The sequence below is a fragment of the Rhinoderma darwinii genome, chromosome 5 (genome assembly GCF_050947455.1).
Source record: "Rhinoderma darwinii isolate aRhiDar2 chromosome 5, aRhiDar2.hap1, whole genome shotgun sequence".
In the NCBI taxonomy this organism is placed as follows: domain Eukaryota; kingdom Metazoa; phylum Chordata; class Amphibia; order Anura; family Rhinodermatidae; genus Rhinoderma; species Rhinoderma darwinii.
The window spans coordinates 50,216,086-50,237,127 of record NC_134691.1 but is presented as its reverse complement, the minus strand read 5'-3'; the positions used below and the strand labels follow the sequence as shown (position 1 = coordinate 50,237,127).

Below are 21,042 nucleotides of genomic sequence, written 5' to 3'. Positions count from 1 at the left end.
CACAAACTGACACCGATGGAAACCAGAGGTTTCCGTCTCCATCACCATTGATTTCAATGGTGACGGAGCCGGTGCCCGTGGTTTCCGTTTGCCTCTTTTGTGCACCGGACCCGTCGTTTTGCCGGAAGCGATAGAATAGTCTACTATGCTATTGCCTCCAGCAAAACTACTGATCCAGTGTACAAAAGAGACAAACGGAAACCATGGGCACCATTGAAATCAAAGGTGATGGAGACAGAAACCTCTGGTTTCCGTCTGTGTCAGTTTGTGTCTGTACAGGGTGCCGTTCTGAAGGAAACCTCCGACAGGACGTCAGAACGGGACTCCAACGCAGATGTGAACAGAGCCTTACAGATGATCTTACATTGACTACTGTGAAAAAAGACCCTGAAATGTCACTACATCAATGACTTGTATTCTGGGGTCTGTAATAGTAGAAATAAGTTCATAACTGATACTAAACCATGGCAGCTCCAGAGCAGAACTGACCTTACTGTGTCATCATGGTGACATCACTGAGCTACGATGTCACAGAGAGCTAAGAGGCTAGGAATTCCCCTGACAGCAGCAGAACTGACTTAACTGTGACATCATGATGACATCACTTAACTATGATGTCACAGAGAGATGATGAGGGGTTATAAATATTCCCCTGACAGTAGCCCGGTCTTTTTTTCTGTGAATTGACACAGAGTGCGATTTGTTGAATTATTGGCAACTTCTCACTGTTATGGAGATCAACGGATTGGGATTCTTCTCCATCCTCTTGGCCTTTTGGTGTGTAGCCTGGCTCTCTGCTAGCTACACACTGACTGTTATCAACAACCATGCCACACCACTGATGTACATCAGGTAAGATGGAGAATTACAAGACTCTTATTTTATAGTTTGGGTTTGGGAATGTATAAGGTAATTACTTAAATTAGGAGGAAATATCTTATGAACAAAATGGCTTTCATTACCCAGAGGGGCCGCAAGAGGACATAGAAACGCATCCCCTCATCCCCTCAGTCCTATAGATTATTATCAGACTGATGATTATTAAGATGAAACAATTCTGTCAATTTTTCGATATTATTTAACATTGACCTTTTTCTTTTCTGTTTTACAGTGAAGCGGGAAATTATTTTCCCGAAAATATCCTGTTTATCATAGGATTCGAAGGAATGGCCATTGCCTGTAAGTAAATATCACGGAAGTGATTATAATATTTTTCTACTTCTGGGGGATGGCGGGTTATTATACAATGGCTTATATCTGATTATATTACTCTGGGGTCAATCCTACATTTATTTTTACAAAAATGTGTTTACTATGGCAGTGAGAGATGCAGGCTGGTTGCTAGGGACACATTGCCAGACAAGACTGTGGTTGATAGGTAGTGTATCCCTAGCAACCAGTCAGTCATAACTCAGACTAGGCATCAGTCGCACCCTGCCATCCCCATCTCAGCCTGTAGTAGTAATCAGATTTTTCTAAAAAATATATATATAGTTTTGTTATTAGCAATTGATAGATAATTGTTTGGATTAGACGATGCAGATAAATGTTTCGGTCCATTATTGAAGGTTTCTTGTTGGGTTTAGTGCTTGGTCCACGCTTCATAGATGTTATTAGGTTGTTTTACACGTGGTAGAGAATTTATTCGGCTCATTTGCTCTTTTTCAGCTCTGGGTCTGATGTTTCTACATTATAAGTTCATCATGCTCCATGCTGAAGCCTTTGGGGCTCATCAGGCCTTGATTCAAAAGATCCTCCTGGCAATTGGATGGTCATCATGCGGCAATATAGTCGTAATGGCTGTATTTTCAGTAAGTTAATAAATGTTATTCTTTAAATAGGTAGCTGAACCGCTGGTGGCCACGATAGGTGGTTATCACCGGGTGGCCACACACTAATGTGGTATTACTTGGTTTATTTAAATGAATGGGTTACCATATAATCGATGGGTGCCCTGAGTCCTTCAGAGCGGGAGACATCATTTTGTTAGCAGCTTTCCGCTCTGACTAATAGAAAGGAGATATGACGTTCATATACACTAATAGTGCATCCTCATTGGACAACATGATGTTTTATTCTCCATTCATGTCTAAAGCTAAACTAAGAATTCTGCTGCTTTCATGTGGACATAGAGAATTGCATTGTGGGAGCTTAGATGATAGAGCTCAGCTGACAGTGACTGACAGTGGGGTGGAGCGAAACTGCTGTCTGTTTCCAAGGCAACTAACAGGATTTTAATAGCAGCCATGCAGAAATGTCAACCTGGAAAAAGCCCTTCAAATGGTAATACTCGAGCAGCGGATCGAGGCAAAAATAGGAATGGCCTTTTTGTGCGGTGTTGCTTTTATTGAGGGGTATGGCTGAATATATTCAAACCCTCTAATATATTAATATCAGACCCCAGACCCCCTAAATACATTTAGACCCTCTATATTAAAATCAGACCCCAGATCTCCTAAATATATTCAGTTCCCAGACCAGACCCCAATAATATATACAGTCTTCAAACCAGAGGGGTTATCTGGGACTTTTAAAAAGCAGTAGGGCAGGGGATGTCAATAAAAAACTATGAAATACCCACCCTGTGAAGTGCCCTTCTCCGCTCAAGTGCTGAGGCCCCGCTCTTCGCTGCTGCGGTTCCGGAAGCTCCTGCAGTGGTCGCATGCCATTCATCGATCTCGGGATGCACGTGACCACTTCAACGGCAGATACTGGGGCATCAGTGCTGGAGAGTGAGGGCAGTTCAGAGAGTGAGTATCAAGTTTAGTGGTGCCCAAAGCTGAGAGCAAGAGCCGGCAGCTAGAAGAATAAGAATACATACCGTTTTTTTCTTTGTTTGTTTTTTTATTGCTCCTGCACCCTTTTTTTTTAGCTATCATCTCCGGGAACTGAGTGAAACTATATATCACTAGGTGACTGGATGACGTAGACTAAAAGTAGGGTGGCTCCCAGTTTTACCAGAAGAGTTGACATCCTTGGCTATGATATAAATAGAGAAAATTACTTGTATTTCTATAAATCGTATGGGCACTTTATCCATTAAATCTCTGGGGTTATTATGTGAAAACGTCATTGATGATTTTTTGAAAATTAGTTATTGATTCCGTAACAAATTTCTGCTTGTTTTCTAGACCGACGCTTTTCCAATAACTCACCGGCTTAGCTCTTTCATCGCATTTGGACTTGGTGGTATCTACAACCTTTGGCAGTCCATACTCCTCTACAAAGTTCCAGGAAGCCGAAGAGTCATCAGCCATTTTAGAACAGCGTCTTGTATCATGGCCCTGACCTTAGTAGTTTCATGTATCCTTTCTTAAATAATATTAACACAATGGAATCCAACCGTCCTTGTCTTTAGGTTCACATTTAGAAAACATCAGATCTCGAGGTGATCATTTCCCTTAATTTTCTGATCTTGGTCGTCAGATGGCGACATGCTGGTATAACACAGTGTCATCTGGTAACATTGTTCAGCTTCTTGCAGGAAGACACTGAATAGAAACAGCGGTACTGTCATTGTTATATATGTATTGTATTAACATTTATCTTACATAAAAGTGTAGTAAATCCTATAAGACACATAATAAACGTTATTTTCCTATATAATAAATTACCAGACATTGGAAGTAGGGTATCAGTATACACCCACCTGTGCGCTGGAGATGAATGTCTAAAGGTATGTACAGTATATTTCATAGATAATATCAAGTTAATGACATGCTGAGCCACTGGTACAAACCAGTGGATGGAAAATTTCTTTAATCCGGCATTAATGAAATTATCAAAAATTGTGGATCATTGGATAGATTTTATTTGTACACCTAGAATCAGTTCTATAGGAATACAATTGGACCCATAAACTTTGTGCTCATTCTCAGCACCATGGTGATCATGACATCCATAATGTAATGGATGTGATGTCATGTACATGACAATGGGTCAGGTCTGTTTTGGCCTCGCCGTCAGACACATGACTCCATGCAATTAACATGAATGCAGCAAAACCTTAGACACGGCGGAAAGCTCTTGTTTTGCGCAATTTTTTCTATATTAATTTTTATATTTTTTCACAGATCAGTGAAATGACAGCAAAAATTATAGAGTGGTCGACGTTGGTCCTCATTCTGGTGAATGTATTGAGCTACTATCAGAATATGCAGGTCAGTAGACGTAACCTCATTATCACCTCTTATACCAGACCTTGTAATAACATTATTATTCATCTCTACAATCATGGGGTTTATAATGTGGATATGTGTTTCTTTTCTTAGAGTCTATCTATTACAATTACCTGGAAAAGCTTCACCATCTCCAAGAGGGAGAATGACCAGGACTCTGGAGTATAAAGAGGACCCTCGTGGGCGGTGATGTGAGACCACACACCCCAAACCACAATTACACAAGATCCAGCCCTAATCTTCCATGTTGGACCTGACAAAAATAAAAATAAAGGTGAGGTTAATATGTTGTATGTCCTAAATCACATGTATATAGATGACAGGTAGAGAATATCCAATATCCAACCCAACCACTATTAAAAGGGTATCCCCCCCCCCAGAAATATGATAAAATAACCAGATGTAGAGGAGCTAAATATGTCGTTTCATTCTGGGGCTGCATATTTTCAGCACCCTGACAATGACGAAGCAGTAGGATTACCACCAGTCATATTATAATAGACCACAGATAACATGGTATTTTATAATGAGTCCACTATCCCACCCCCTGCACCCTTAGACCTTGCCCAGATAATGGAGCACTGTGAGAGTTATGTGGTATTATATTGCCCTCTGAAGTAATGCAGATCCTTGAATAGAGGCAGAAACTAGATTGGGGGGCGACAACGATGACTACCACCACTGGGTTTAGCTGTTATGGTCACTACTGTCTCCATTACCATGTAAAAAAATATATAGATGTTTTTTCAAATATTAGAAGATTTGTCCATATAGTTACAGGTTTACTTTCCATTTTTTCTAGTATTCTACAGACGAGGTGGAATGGAATGGCACGTCACAGCGACCAAGAGATGGCGACCAAGTGCCAAGAAATCCACCACCTCCAAGCTTTCTCCCAAATATCATCTTACATCACGGAGAAAGATTTAAAAGAACTGTTTATGACCAGTAGACCCTACAGCGAGGTGGAATGGCACGTCACAGCCGAGCAGGAACATCTCAAACTGCAGAGGCTCCAGAAATACAACCAAGTGCCAAGACATCCACCACCTCCAATCTTTCTCCTAAAAATATCTTACATCAGGGAGAAAGAACTAAAAGAACTGTTTATGACCAGTGGACTTTACAATAAGGTGGAACGGCACGTCACAGCCGAGCAGGAAAATCTCAAACTTCAAAGGGTCTAGAAATGCAACCTAGTGCTAAAACATCTACCAGCACCAACCTTTTCCCCATAAATCATCTTACAATGGGGAGAATAAACGACAAGAACCGTTTAAAAACAATGGACCCTACAGCGAGGTTGAATGGCACGTCACAGTCAAGTAGTAACTACTGTGGGAACATCCTAAACTGCTTAACTCAAGAGATGGCGACCAAATATCATCTTACATCATGGAGAAAGAACTACAAGAACTATTTATGTCCAGTAGACCCTACAACGAACTGCAATGGCACGTCACAGCCAAGCAGGAACATCCTAAACTGCAGAGGCTCCAGAAATATAACCAAGTGCCAAGACAACCACCGGCACCAACCTTTCTCCCAAATATCATCCTACAACAAGGAGAAAGAAGTAGGGGACTGTTTACTATCCTCATGGTCCTTGGTTGTTGGCTTATAAAACAGTTTAATAAAGTCATTTTACTTATTTCTACCACCTAAAACGTGTTATTGTCTTCATTACTTTCAATAATAATTATACTGATATAATATATATACACCACCTTTCAAAAGTTTGGGGTCACCCAGACAATTTTGTGTTTTCCATGAAAACTCAAACTTATATTTATCAAATGAGTTGCAAAATGACTAGAAAATATAGTCAAGACATTGACAAGGTTAGAAATAATGATTTTTATTTCAAATAATAATTTTCTCCTTCAAACTTTGCTTTCATCAAAGAATGCTCCATTTGCAGCAATTACAGCATTGCAGACCTTTGGCATTCTAGCTGTTAATTTGCTGAGGTAATCGGGAGAAATTTCACCCCATGCTTCCAGAAGCCCCTCCCACAAGTTAGATTGGCTTGATGGGCACTTCTTGCGTACCATACGGTCAAGCTGCTCCCACAACAGCTCTATGGGGTTGAGATCTGGTGACTGCGCTGGCCACTCCATGACAGATAGAATACCAGCTGCCGGCTTCTTCCCTAAATAGTTCTTGCATAATTTGGAGGTGTGCTTTGGGTCATTGTCCTGTTGTAGGATGAAATTGGCTCCAATCAAACGCTGTCCACAGGGTATGGCATGGCGTTGCAAAATGGAGTGATAGCCTTCCTTATTCAAAATCCCTTTTACCTTGTACAAATCTCCCACTTTACCAGCACCAAAGAAACCCCAGACCATCACATTACCTCCACCATGCTTGACAGGTGGCGTCAGGCACTCTTCCAGCATCTTTTCAGTTGTTCTGCGCCTCACAAATGTTCTTCTGTGTGATCCAAACACCTCAAACTTCGATTCGTCTGTCCATAACACTTTTTTCCAATCTTCCTCTGTCCAATGTCTGTGGGCTTTTGCCCATATTAATCTTTTCCTTTTATTAGCCAGTCTCAGATATGGCTTTTTCTTTGCCACTCTGCCCTGAAGGCCAGCATCCCGGAGTCGCCTCTTCTCTGTAGACGCTGACACTGGCGTTTTGTGTGTACTATTTAATGAAGCTGCCAGTTGAGGACCTGTGAGGTGTCTCTTTCAGAAACTAGAGGCTCTAATGTACTTGTCTTGTTGCTCAGTTGTGCAGCGGGGCCCCCCACTTCTCTATCTACTCTGGTTAGAGCCTGTTTGTGCTGTCCTCTGAAGGGAGTAGTACACACCGTTGTAGGAAATCTTCAGTTTCTTGGCAATTTCTCGCATGGAATAGCCTTCATTTCTAAGAACAAGAATAGACTGTCGAGTTTCACATGAAAGCTCTCTTTTTCTAGCCATTTTGAGAGTTTAATCGAACCCACAAATGTAATACTCCAGATTCTCAACTAGCTCAAAGGAAGGTCAGTTTTATAGCTCCTCTAAACAGCAAAACTGTTTACAGCGGTGCTAACATAATTGCACAAGGGTTTTCAAGTGTTTTCTAATCATCCATTAGCCTTCTAACACAGTTAGGAAACACAATGTACCATTAGAACACTGGAGTGATGGTTGCTGGAAATGGGCCTCTATACACCTATGTAGATATTGCATCAAAAACCAGACGTTTGCTGCTAGAATAGTAATTTAGCACATTAACAATGTATAGAGTGTATTTCTGATTAATTTAATGTTATCTTCATTGAAAAAAACTGCTTTTCTCGCAAAAATAAGGAAATTTCGGTAGTGTATATATATATATATATATATATCCAAAAAGAAAGTTCAGCAGCACTCCAATGATCAAGGTGAAAAAAAGGTGACATTTATTGAGCCAACATGACAATGCAACGTTTCCGTCCCACCTTGGGACCTTTCTCAAGGTGGGACGGAAACGTTGCATTGTCATGTTGGCTCAATAAATTTCACCTTTTTTTCACCTTGATCATTGGAGTGCTGCTGAACTTTCTTTTTGGATATACGTATGGTCTTTGGATCGAGACTATCAGCTGGCACCCTTCATTACTGGAACCTATATACTGAATTAGAGTGCTGCCGTTTTTTCTACTGGTGTATATATATATATATGTATATATATATATATATATGCCATTGATCTGTGTGTGGCCCTCTAGTACTTTACCCATGGGTTCGCAAAAGTGACAACATGGACTCTGATGACGATATATATAATAATCCACTGGCGCTAAAGTACAGCGCACTACTTTATGATAACATTAACCAGGACTTAGGCCCCATGCACACGAACGTGTTTTTGCATACACAATTCCCCCGAAAATTCACGGGAGAATTGCGAACCCATTCATTTCTATGGGCCCATACACACTATCCGTGTTTTCACGGGTCCCCGCATGTCCGCAAATCCGTGCCGCACAAACTCAGGACATGTCTTATTACGGCACGCAAATTCGATGCGGACATGCCCATAGAAGTCAATGGGCCCGTGGAAAATGCGGGTACACCTCCGTGTGTCAACCGCAGTTTGCGGATTTGCGGAAGTGTTGCTAGGCGACAACCGGGAATGAGTTCTGTCGTCATCCTGTTTTACCTAGGTTTTTTTTTTTTAATCCGCATTTTGCGGATTACATACGGATGAACTGCGGAGGACATTTCGCGGAACACGGTCCTGGAAATTGCGGACCAGAAAAACACTACGGTCGTGTGCATGAGGCCTAATTCATATACATTATACATATATCACAATAATGATATAATAATGATATAATAATGATATAATACAACTCAGTAACATTATATGATGAGGAATGTAGTACTGTGTAGTTCTCTGAGACAGTATCACACGAGTAAAGCTTGGATACACCAGTACATTCTTGTTTCCTAACACTGTATCACATATGACAGGTTTACATACAGAGGTTCATTCCAGTACTCTCAGAATGTATCACACATGGTAGGCTTAGATACTCCAGGACATTGCAGGTCTCTGAGACAGTATTATACCATATCGGCTTAGATACACTAATACTTTCCAGTTCCCTGAGACTGTATCACACAGAATAAGCTTAGATACACCAATTCTCTAAGACAGTGATTTACATAGAGGATGAAGGACCACATAACAAAGATAATAAATTGGTCCATGTTCATGGCTTGAGTAGAATTTTCACCTTGCCTCTATGATACGTACGTCCTTGCTCTGAGATAGTATCAAACATTATAGGCTTAGATACACCCAGGATCGGCCTTAGGGATGTGCGACCTGTGCGAGTGCAGAGGGCGCTGCACCCTCCCAGCATGTATACACACTGGGCACTGGGCTTTGCCTCTGCTCTGTCCTCTGCTCCTCATTACACACATGGAAGAAACAAAAGCAGAGGAGCAAGGTCAAAGGAGGAAGCTCCGCCGACAGCCCGTCCTGCAAGTAACCTGTGAGCCTGTCAACATGGAGAGATGGTAAGTGTATATGTGTATATATGTCTCTATGTTAGTGTGTATATATGTATGCCTCTGTGTGTGTTTATATATGTGTGGGTATAGTTATCACTGTGTTATCTGTGGTGTTACATAGGACTGAAAGTAACATCTACTACATTATCTGTACTCAGAGAGTTATCACTGTGTTATCTGTGGTGTTACATAGGACTGCAGGTAACATTTACTACAATATCTGTTATCACTGTGTGTTATATGTGGTGTTACATAGGACTGCAGGTAACACTACTACATTATCTGTACTCAGAGATTTATCACTGTGTGTTATCTGTGGTGTTACATAGGAACTCAGGTGACATTTACTACATTATCTGTTCTCAAAGAGTTATTACTGTGTGTTATCTGTGGTGTTACATAGGACTGCAGGTAACATCAACTACATTATCTCTAATCAGAGTTATCACTGTGTTATCTGTGGTATTACATAGGACTGCAGGTAACATCTACTACATTATCTCTAATCAAAGTTATCACTGTGTGTTATCTGTGGTGTTACATAGGACCGCAGGTAAGGCTGCATTCACATCTGCGTCAGGGCTGCGTTTCCACGTTCTGTCTGATCTTTCCGTCGGAACAGAGCCCTGACTGACACAAACAGAAACCATAAGTTTCCTTTTCCATCACCATTGATTTCAATGGTGACGGATCCATTGCAAATGGTTTCTGTTTGTCTCCGTTGTGCAAGGGTTCCGTCGTTTTGACGGAATGAATACCATAGTCGACTAAGGCATTGATTCCGTCAAAATGACGGAACCCTTGCACAACTGAGACAAATGGAAACCATTGGCACCGGATCCTTCACCATTGAAATCAATGGTAATGGAAACGGAAACCTATGGTTTATGTTTGTGTCAGTCAGGGCACCATTCTGATGGAAAGCTCAGACAGAACATCAGAATAGAGCCCTAATGGATATGTGAACGAAGCCTAACATTTACTACATTATCTGTACATAGAGTTATCACTGTGTGTTATCTGTGGTGTTACATAGGACTGCAGGTAGCACTACTACATTATATGTTCTCAGAGAGTTATCACTGTGTGTTACATAGGACTGCAGGTAACATCTACTACCTTATCTGTACTCAGAGAATTATCACTGTGTTATCTGTGGTGTTACATAGAACTGCAGGTAACATCTACTACATTATCTGTACTCAGAGAGTTATCACTGTATTGCATAGGAATGTAGGTAACAACTACCACATCTTTACTCAGTTATCACTGTGTGTTATCTGTGGTGTTAAATAGGACTACAGGTGGCATCTACTACATTATATGTACTCATAGAGTTATCACTGTGTGTTATATGTGGTATTACATAGGACTGCAGGTAACATCTACAACATTATTTGCACTGTGTATATATGGGTATACAGGGCCGGCCCTAGGATAGATGGCGCCCTGTGCGAAATGATCATTCGGCGCCGCACCCCATCATTAAAAAAAAATGCCCCATAAAAAAATTATAATGCCCCTTTAGTGCCCGCATACAGTATAATAATAATATTTAATAATATATTACAACCCCTTCAAGGACACAGTATTTTGTCCTCTAATTGTGCCCACAGTATTATGCCACCTGTAGTACCCCTACACAGTATAATGTCCCCTTAGCGGCCCCCACACAGTATAGTGCCCCCCTGTAGATTTTGTCATATAGCCTCCCTGTAGACAGTGCCATAATCCCCCACCTCCTTTTTGTAGATCGTGCCATACAACCCCCCCCTCCCCCTTGTAGACAGTGCCATACTGTCCCCCACCTCCCACTTGTAGACAGTGCCATACAGTCTCCCACCTCCCCCTTGTAGACAGTGCCCCCAAACAAAAACAAACATTTTACTCACCTAGGCCCCGTTCCCATGACGAACTGAGCTGCTCCATGACGGGACCCTGTAGTCTAGTACAGAGTTTCCCAACCTTTTCAGACTCGAGGCAGCACTGGAAAAATAACATTTCCTCAGGGCCCCCCTACTAAAAATTGTTTCGAGAAAGACAGAAAACGGCTAAGAACAAGCACTACACTCGCAGGGTACACACGTTTTTTGTAAGGCAAAAAAAATCTGCCTCAAAATTCCTTCAGGAACTGACAGCGTTGTTTAAAGGAAAAGTGTCACCCCAAAAATTTTTTTTATATCAATTTGATGTTAGTGTTTTATTAAAAACTTTTATATTTATTTGTGTGTTTGTGTTTTACTTTTTTTTATTTTTTTACTTTTTCTTCCCTATGGGGGCTCCCATTTTTTTCTCCATTTCTGTATGTGTCGATTAACGACACATACAGACATGGAATACGGCAGCTACAGTCCCATATGGTGTACGCCGTCTGTGTGGGAACGGCGCATGCGCCGCTCCCACACAGTCCAAGTTGAACTGTGCGCCGTCCGGCGACATTTTCCTGTGGACCGGAAGTCGCGGCCGGACAGTAAGATTACTACTTCCGGTCGCGGCTTCCGGACTTGTGCACTTGGAGCAGCGGCAGCAGACGGAGCGGACGGATCGGAGGGAGCGGCGGCTGCAGGAGCAGGTAAGTTATTTCTATGTATGTTCGTGTTTCAGTGTGTGTTTACTACTGTATGTAAACCTACTACACTGTGTGTTAGCTCAAAAAATGGCGACACACAGTGTAGGAGGTTTGACCGTTCAATCCCCTCGTTTCTCCCGGCACTAGCCAGGATAAAGGAGGGGGGGATTCTGAGAGCTCACTAGAGCAAGGGATTTTTTCCCAATTTTGCAGCATAAAGCAATGTGGTTGCTTTACCACATGCAATGCTGCAATTTTGGGAAGTGCTCCATCTAGTGACCAGCACTGGGAAATATTATAAATCAGAATCTAATTTATAATATTTCCTGACTCGTGAAAAAAAATAAAAAATTAGAACAATGTTTAATCACCTATACACTAATTGTTTAACTAATTGTTTTGTGTTTTTTCTTAAGCTGTTGAAGCGAATGCAAAAGATGCAGGAACAAAGCTCCAAACGGGTGCCGCAGGTATTTTCTGCCTCCTATTAATTTCAATTGGAGGTCGGAGGCGGAAACCACTTGAAGACCATCAGCCCCCCACTCATAGTAAAATGACCATCAGCCCACCACTCACAGTAAAATGACCATCAGCCCCCACTCACAGTAAAATGACCATCAGCCAGGTAGCACCACACAGCCCCCTTGTAGGTAGCGCCAGACAGCCCCCTTGTAGATAGCGCCATACAGCCCCCTGTAAAGAGCGCCACACAGCCCCCTGTAGAGTGCGCCACACAGCCACCTGTAGGGAGTGCTACACAGCCCCCTGTAGGGAGTGCCACATAGCCCCCTGGTAGGAAGTGCCGCACAGACCCCTGGTAGGGAGTGCCGCAAAGACCCCTGGTAGGGAGTGCCCCACAGCCCACTGGTAGGGAGTGCCCCACAGCCCCCTGGTTGGTAGTGCCCCACAGCCCCCTCGTTGGTAGTGCCACATAGCCCCCTGGTTGGTAGTGCCACACAGCCCCCTGGTTGGTAGTGCCACACAGCCCAAAGCCCCCTGGTTGGTAGTGCCACACAGCCCACAGCCCCCTGGTTGGTAGTGCCACACAGCCCCCTGGTTGGTAGTGCCACACAGCCCACAGCCCCCTGGTTGGTAGTGCCACACAACCCACAGCCCCCTGGTTGGTAGTGCCACACAGACCCAGGGTTGGTAGTGCCACACAACCCACAGGCCCCTGGTTGGTAGTGCCACACAGCTCACAGCCCCCTGGTTGATAGTGCCTCACAGCCCCATAGTTGGTAGTGCCACACAGTCCCCTGGTAGGTAGTGCCACACTGCCCACAGCCCCCTTGTAGTGCAAGGGCTACGAAATGACTCTGATAGATGGCGGGCAATAGACATTCAAAAAAGGACAACTGTGCAGGAGCACACAAAATACCCAGCTTTCCCAGCTATCAAATAAATGTGTGGAAATAAACTAAGATATAACGTTTATTTAGTCTAGCTGAAGGATTAATCCTTTTAGCTAGATTAAATAAAAGTTATATCTTAGTTTATTTCCACACATTTTTTTGATAGCAGGGAAAGCTGGGTATTTTGTGTGCTCCTGCACAGTTGTCCTTTATTGTAGATAGTGCCACACAGCCCACAGCCCCCCTGTAGATAGAACCCCCCCAACCCTTTCCAGTATAGATAGCGCCACTTTAGCTCCCTGAAGGAGCGGAATCCCCATGTGGGCAGGGATTCCGCTCCTGGAGTGCTGCTTGATGTCTCTGTCCATATATGGACAGTGACATCAGGGGAAACTCCTGAATCGGAATCCTCGTCCACAGCGTTGCCGACGCTGTGACCGTCTATTCCACTCCAGGGGAAGCTCCTGTCGTCTGTGTCCATGACGTCATTGGCTTCTCCTGGAGTGGTATCCCCGGTCATAGCGTCTGCAACGCTGTGACCGGGTATTCCGCTTCAGGAGTTACCCCTGATGTCACTGTCCATATATGGACAGAGACATCAAGCAGCGCTCCAGGAGTGGAATCCCCGGCCACATGGGGATTCCGCTCCTTCAGGGAGCTACAGTGGCGCTAGTAGATAGCAGAGCAGGGAGATACCTCCCTGCTCTGCTATAGTGCCGTTGCTACCGCTATAGCAGCCGCAGCAGCTGCTAGCGGCGCCACCACCCTCATGCCCGGTGTCACCGCTAGCAGCCACTATGGCTGGTACAGCGGTAGCGACGGCCACTAAGCTAAGAAGCGCCCGGGTGGAAAGGCGACTGCAGTTAGTGTGTGTATCCCCGGTGGTAGTTGCAACGGCGCGGGGATACACACACCCGCTGACGCCCCTCTTGCAGTGTGGCGGCTGGCGCCCTGTGCGACCGCACTGGTCGAACGTATCCAAGGCTGGCCATGTGGGTATGTATGTGAATGTGTATTTGTGCTTGTATATAAGTGCCTTTTGTGTGTGTGTGTGTGTGTGTGTGTGTGTGTGTGTGTATATACACATTATGTCTATATATTTACCTTTATGTATGTATATATTCCAAAATGTGTATATATTTACCTGTTTGTCTAAATATGTCTCACTATGTATGTACAGTATATATGTTCCAGTATGTGCGTGTCTATGCCAGTGGCATAACTACCGCTATAGCAGCCGTAGGCCCGGGGGCCCGCAGCATGAGGGGGCCCGTGCCATCCGCCGGCACGGCCCCCCCCCCATGGCCGTAGTCTCCGCTAGGAGCTGCTATGGCTGCTACAGCGCGACGCCACTGAAGGGGTTGTTCCTACAAAAGACATGCATCCCCTATCCACAGGATAGGGGATACATGTGGGATCGCTGGGACGCCCAGCGGTAAGGACCGAAAGTCTCCCGAAGTTCTCTGTGACAAACCTCGGACTTCCAGAGTCTGTCTGCAGCTCCATAGAAATGACTTGCGCACCGGTTGCACTTGTGCGCATGCGTGACCAGCGCTCCTTTAATTTTTTATTTTTTTTCAAAATTGTTTTTATTAACATTTTTCAATAAGGGATACAAAAAGTAAAGAGGGGATGGGGAATGAGAAGCATCCAAGATAATAATAAAGATAAAATAAAAGGATACATAAAAAATAAAATAAAAACAGAAGGGGGGGACGACAAAATCATAACAGTCATAACCATTATTATTAAGCTCGCTATATCAAGAGATTTAATAGGTCAGGTGAGGGGATCTATATATCAAGCAAGTGACAGGCTCTCCTTCCCTCGCAGGGTTTTCAACCCCAGTGTGAATGAAAACCTGGGCATGGAACCAGCCAATTACCCATCGCCAGTCCCATCGATATGTTATCCAAAAGTTGTCTCCGAGGAAGGAGATCGCCATTAGACAGATCAGAGGCGTGACCCCCGCAGGCACCATGAGAATCCGAATCCCCGACAACTCATCAACGTATAATAAACACATATTACAATATAGGTGTATTCCCCATGAGTAGCTGTTCTTGAAACCATATAGTGGAGTCAAAGCAGTGTTTTATTTTCATAAATGGCATAAATGTTTACCAGTAAATATGCTATCCCGTCAATTAAGACCTGTAGTATTAGGTATATGCCCTGAGGGTCCGCTATTGAGTTCTCCACAGTGTATTGGATGTCCCTTCTGAAAAGTGTCGCGACCCCCCGCGAAGAGGAAGAATGTGAGGCGGAAAGGCAATCTGCTAGCCATGGGGCTTTCAATTTGCTTTGCGTGCCTGATCTCCAGTGAGTCTCCTGAAGAAAAATAATATCAGGGGAGAGTCTTTTGAGATGGTTAAAGGAACAGTGTCACCACCAAAAAAAAATTCATGTCAGTTTAATGTTAGTGTTTTATTAAAAACGTTTTTATTTATTTGTGTGTTTGTGTGTTACTTTTTTCTATTTTTTCACTTTTTCTTCCCTATGGGGGCTGCCATTTTTTTTTCCATTTCTGTATGTGTCGATTAACGACGAACCAATTGGGACATATCCCAACCCGTTTGGGAGTAGAGGCCCTCCTTGGGGCTCGTATAACTGCGGTCATTGTTCTGCCTGTAAATACATTCTACGTACCTCTAACTTTCATAGCTCAAGCGGAAGGAAAGATTATAAAATTGTCTACCACATTACGTGTAATACCGTAGCTGTGGTGTACTTTGCTACCTGTCCGTAAGGGCTTATCTATGTTGGCATGACCACCAGGCAATTGAAGGTGCGGGTGTTGGAACACGTGAGTAAGATCAAATCGGCACTTAAAGGGAATGTGTTGCCAGAAAAACATGTTGTTTTTTTTTTAATTAAACATTTAGTGTGTAGGTGATTAAACATTGTTCACATTTTTTTTATTTTTTTCACGACTCAGGAAATATTATAAATTAATTCTAATTTATAATATTTCCCATTGCTGGTCACTAGATGGAGCTATTCCCAAAATTGCAGCATTGCAAAATTGGGTAAAAAGCCCTCGCTCTAGTGAGCTCTCAGCATCCCCCCCTCCTTTATCCTGGCTAGTGCCGGGATAAACGAGGGGTTTGAACAGTCTAACCTCCTACACTGTGTGTCGCCAATTTTTGAGCTAACACACAGTGTAGTAGGTTTACATACAGTAGTAAACGTACACAAACACGAACATACATTGAAATCTCTTACCTGCTCCTGCCGCCGCGGCTCCCTCCGGCCCGTCCGCTCCGTCTGCTGCCGCTGGTCCAAGTGCACAAGTCCGGAAGCCGCGACCGGAAGTAGTAATATTACTGTCCGGCCGCGACTTCCGGTCCACAGGAAAATGGCGCCGGACGGCGCCAATTTCAAGTTGGACTGTGTGGGAGCGGCGCATGCGCAGTTCCCACACAGACGACGTACACAGAAGTGGATGGGACGGGACCCGTTCGCAGTCTCTATGGGACTGTGGCTGCCGTATTCCATGTCTGTATGTGTCGTTAATCGACACATACAGAAATGGAACAAAAAATGGCAGCCCCCATAGAGAAGAAAAAGTGTAAAAATAAGAAAAAGTAAAACACAAACACACAAATAAATATAAACGTTTTTAATAAAGCACTAACATCTTTAACATATTAAAAAAAAAATTGTGATGACACTGTTCCTTTAATGTCGTGGATATCGACAAACTCCAGCCTGTTGCACGGCATTTTCGCGAGTTCCACTCCTGTAATCCTAAGGGTTTTGAGGTACGTGGAATTGACAAGATCTCTCTGGGCTGTAGAGGTGGGGATGTACGTGTGGCGTTATTGAGAAAAGAGATGAAGTGGATCACGTTACTTAATACTGTAGCTCCATCTGGCTTAAATGAAGCCACTAGTTTTAGGCCTTTCTTGTAATTTTTTAACCATGCGTGAATTTTATTTTCTCTAGGGTTTTTTTCATGTGTTTTATATCTACTTTTGTATATTGCAGTTTATCTTGTCCAGTGAGTGGGTCTACTTCTCTATATATCTACGAGGATCGCATATGGCCTTTATTGCAAACCAGAAGTGGAGAAGTTATACACATGTTGTGAATATAATTTTGATGTATTTTGTATTTTTTGTATTATTATTTCTGTCAATATGTGTATTTTTCTAAATTTTTGGAGCGATTGCTGCGTTTTTCAACTAATTATATAGGAATATATTTCTATTTATATATATATATATGTATTTTGTAATATACACTATGTAGTATTTTATATCTATTTCTTGTATATTTGATTTTGCAGCATTTTGTACATCCACCAATGTATCTATATGTGTGTATTTATTGCCGATACTATGGATTCCATTTTATTATTATATTTTGGGTTTCACATTATCGGCTTTCCATTTGTTGTATATAATGGGATATATGGGATGGAGTATATTGATTTATTTTAAACATATATCTTGATGTATTTCACTTTTTTGTTTCATGTATATTTATTTATATATATATATGCATTCACTTGTCACTATTTTATTTTTATATATATTTTTCTGTATTATATATATTTATTTTTATAGGGTGTTTAGGTTTTGCCCATTCACATTAATGTATGTCCATTATTATTCTCAGTTTACCAATAATTCACTTTTCACATTATGTATTATATTTATTATTATATAAACATGCCCCTTTTTTTCACCTGTTTCACATATTTACTGGATTACAGTTTATTTATTTTTTCACTTTTTCCTATTGTGCACAGTCCTGTCATGTGTGCACTTCCCCCCGTTTTTCTCATTATATTCTATTATTTTTATATTTTTTATAAACATCCTGCTTTATCTGCATTTATCCTTTATCATTAGATTCCGTTGGATGTATTCCAATCTCGTAGTTACTTCCCACTCCTAACTGCCATTGTGTTAGTCCTGTCTTCTGTTGTCTCCCCTGTGGTGTCCGCACAGACGCTCGGTTGCGCATGCGCAGTGTGGCCTACATCCGGGAGTGCCGCTCAGCGTCCTACGTCGCCATGGTGATTTTTCATCATGCGGCGTCTCTCCATCTGACGCGCGGCGCGTCCCGTGATGTGGGCGTCACTGGGCGTGTGTTCCGAGCGCCGATTTGCGCTCATCACAGGTGAGCCTAACTTTATGTTCTCTATTTATAACCCTGGAGTACCATTTTAAATTAGTCTCCTGACGAAGCCGGTCTATCGGGCGAAACGCGCGTCGAGGCGTTTGTTCACCCAGATCTTCTGATCCTCCACGCTCTCTCAACATGTCTCAGGGTATGTGTATGTGCTTTTGCTAAACCTGTACTTACTTTTGGGCTATTCTGTTTAACTATGGCAGCTGTACTTTTCTATGGCTATCTGAGCTACAATATTTCTTGATATACGTCAACAGCTGCACTCTTTACTTGTGCTGACTCTAACCTAGCAGTATACGTATATCTATTTAGCTATACTGTGCTGACCTTTTACGCATTATCATATGCATATCTATTTAGCTGCACCTTTTTATACATTGTGCTGGCTTTGACGTATTATCATCATATGTATGCTGCCATATGTTATCCTGCCCTTCCCACGTATTATCACACTTTGTATAGGCTTTGATATTATATAGGCCACCTTTGCATTGCTATTGCTACATGTGGGATTTATATTACACACCCCTGGGCTTGTGTTATTATTGGATATTATTTGAGCGTGTTAGTGATCATTAGTATATGGTTGATTCTGTCGGTCATGGTCTTTTTCATCTGACCCTGCTGTATATGTCTCCGTATATGCTGTATTATTTCTCTTTTTCTATCATTGTGTTATTTTGTCATTATATTTAATAAAGATATTTTTTGTGCTTTTTATTTTGAGTACAATATTCTTTTTAGGGATATGTCCCAATTGGTTCGTTTTTAGGTTTAATTGCTATAAGGGACCCCACTACATGCCATTTCTTTGGTGCGAGGTTTTTGGTTAGGTGTGTCGATTAACGACACATACAGACATGGAATACGGCAGCCACAGTCCCATAGGGACTGCGAACTAGGCCCGTCCCATCCACTTCTGTGTACGCCATCTGTGTGGGAACTGCGCATGCGCCGCTCCCACACAGTCCAATTTGAAATGCGCGCCATCCGGCGCCATTTTCCTGTGGACCGGAAGTTGCGGCCGGACAGTAAGATTACTACTTCCGGTCGCGGCTTCCGGACTTGTGCACTTGGACCAGCGGCAGCAGACGGAGCGGACGGGCCGGAGGGAGCCGCGGCGGCAGGAGCAGGTAAGAGATTTCTATGTATGTTCGTGTTTGTGTGTGTTTACTACTGTATGTAAACCTACTACACTGTGTGTTAGCTCAAAAAATGGCGACACACAGTGTAGGAGGTTAGACCGTTCAATCCCCTCGTTTATCCCGGCACTAGCCAGGATAAAGGAGGGGGGGATTCTCAGAGCTCACTAGAGCGAGTGCTTTTTTCCCAATTTTGCAGCAAAAAGCAATGTGGTTGCTTTACCACATGCAATGCTGCAATTTTGGGAATAGCTCCATCTAGTGACCAGCAATGGGAAATATTATAAATTAGAATCTAATTTATAATATTTCCTGACTCGTGAAAAAAATAAAAAAAATTTGAACAATGTTTAATCACCCACACACTAAATGTTTAATTTAAAAAAATCCCACTGATGCCTTTACAAACGGGAGTCACGCCTCCCACCACCTGAAAAAGGAGAAAATAAGTATGCGAGCATAAAGAACACAAAAAAAACATAGAATCAACAAAAATCGTAGCGGTGTCTACAGATAACTGGTGTTTTGCTACGAACACAACTGCCTCAGGTTGCGCATTAATTCGACAAAGTGAGTGAAGTAAGCACATGTCCATGAGTAAAAGGGCCAACTTTTCCTCTCGAAAGGTAGTCACTATCCTTCGTCCTGCATTTCCAGATGGAGGCCCCTGCGGGTCAGGATCGGGTCTTCAAACATTAGCGTGCGGTCTCCCATTTGCACTTTCAGCTTGGCCGGGAAGAGGAGCTGAAATCGGGTGTTCTGTTCGTGCAACAATCGGCAAACTGGAGCAAAGGCTTTTCGCTTCTGTGCGACTGCCGCCGAGTAATCTTGAAAAATCAGGATTTTGGAGTCATTCACGTGAAGTTCCCCCTGCTCCCTGAATGCTCTCAAGACTCTTTCTTTTATTGCCCAATGTAGATATTTGGCAATCACTGGACGTGGCCTATTGTCTCCCGCATTCCCCCGGGCCCTAGGTGGTCCCAGCCTATGCACTCTCTCAATCATGAGAAGGTCCCGTCCAAGGTCAATGCTGAGGGCTGTGGGTATATCTTTGGTGATGTAGTCCAGTAGCTGGTCATTCGTCACTCTTTCAGGGATATCCACGAAACGTAAGTTGCTTCGCCGGTCCCTATTTTCTAGGTCGTCCAGTTTGTCTCTCAGGGCTAGGGATGTCGCCTGACTTTGTCGTAATGCAACCTCCATTGTGGAGATAGAGTCCTCTGCCGTAGTAAATCGTGTTTCCATATCTGCAATTTTTGGAGCGTTCGAAGTGATTAGCGCCAATGCAGAATTTATGGAGGCATGCAAGATATCCAGCCTTTTGTCGAATAGAGGCAGCAGAAGTTTGGAGACCTCCTGTGCCACTAAGGTCGCCTGAAGTGAGTCAGTCTCCGAGTCATGCGAAGGACTGTTTTGTGGGGATAGTCTGGGTGGCGTGACATCATCTCCAGGAAGAAGTTCTGGGGAGAACTGAGCTTGAGTGCCGGAGCCTCTATTGGATGAGGATTTGGGAGTCAGCTTATCCCCCTTCATGTGGTTTTTGGATTTCTGCATTTTGGAGGACAGGGTTATCCCAGACGTCCGAGCGGCGCAAGAGCGGGTAGGTTTATCTCTCAATGATTTTGTCAAGTATTTGTGCATGTCACGTTCCCCTGTCAGGGGAAT

General features: G+C 43.1%; 1 protein-coding gene across 1 annotated transcript; it reads left to right on the top strand.

The window, feature by feature from the left end:
* Nucleotides 1–690: 690 nt before the first annotated feature.
* Nucleotides 691–5,845, top strand: LOC142652409 (DNA damage-regulated autophagy modulator protein 1-like). The gene is made up of 8 exons (XM_075828050.1): nucleotides 691–852; nucleotides 1,112–1,179; nucleotides 1,669–1,811; nucleotides 3,132–3,303; nucleotides 3,618–3,676; nucleotides 4,074–4,160; nucleotides 4,272–4,452; nucleotides 4,981–5,845. The coding sequence occupies exons 1-7, from the start codon at nucleotides 731–733 to the stop codon at nucleotides 4,344–4,346; spliced, it is 726 nt and encodes a 241-aa protein (XP_075684165.1). The 5' UTR covers nucleotides 691–730; the 3' UTR covers nucleotides 4,347–4,452; nucleotides 4,981–5,845.
* Nucleotides 5,846–21,042: the final 15,197 nt, after the last annotated feature.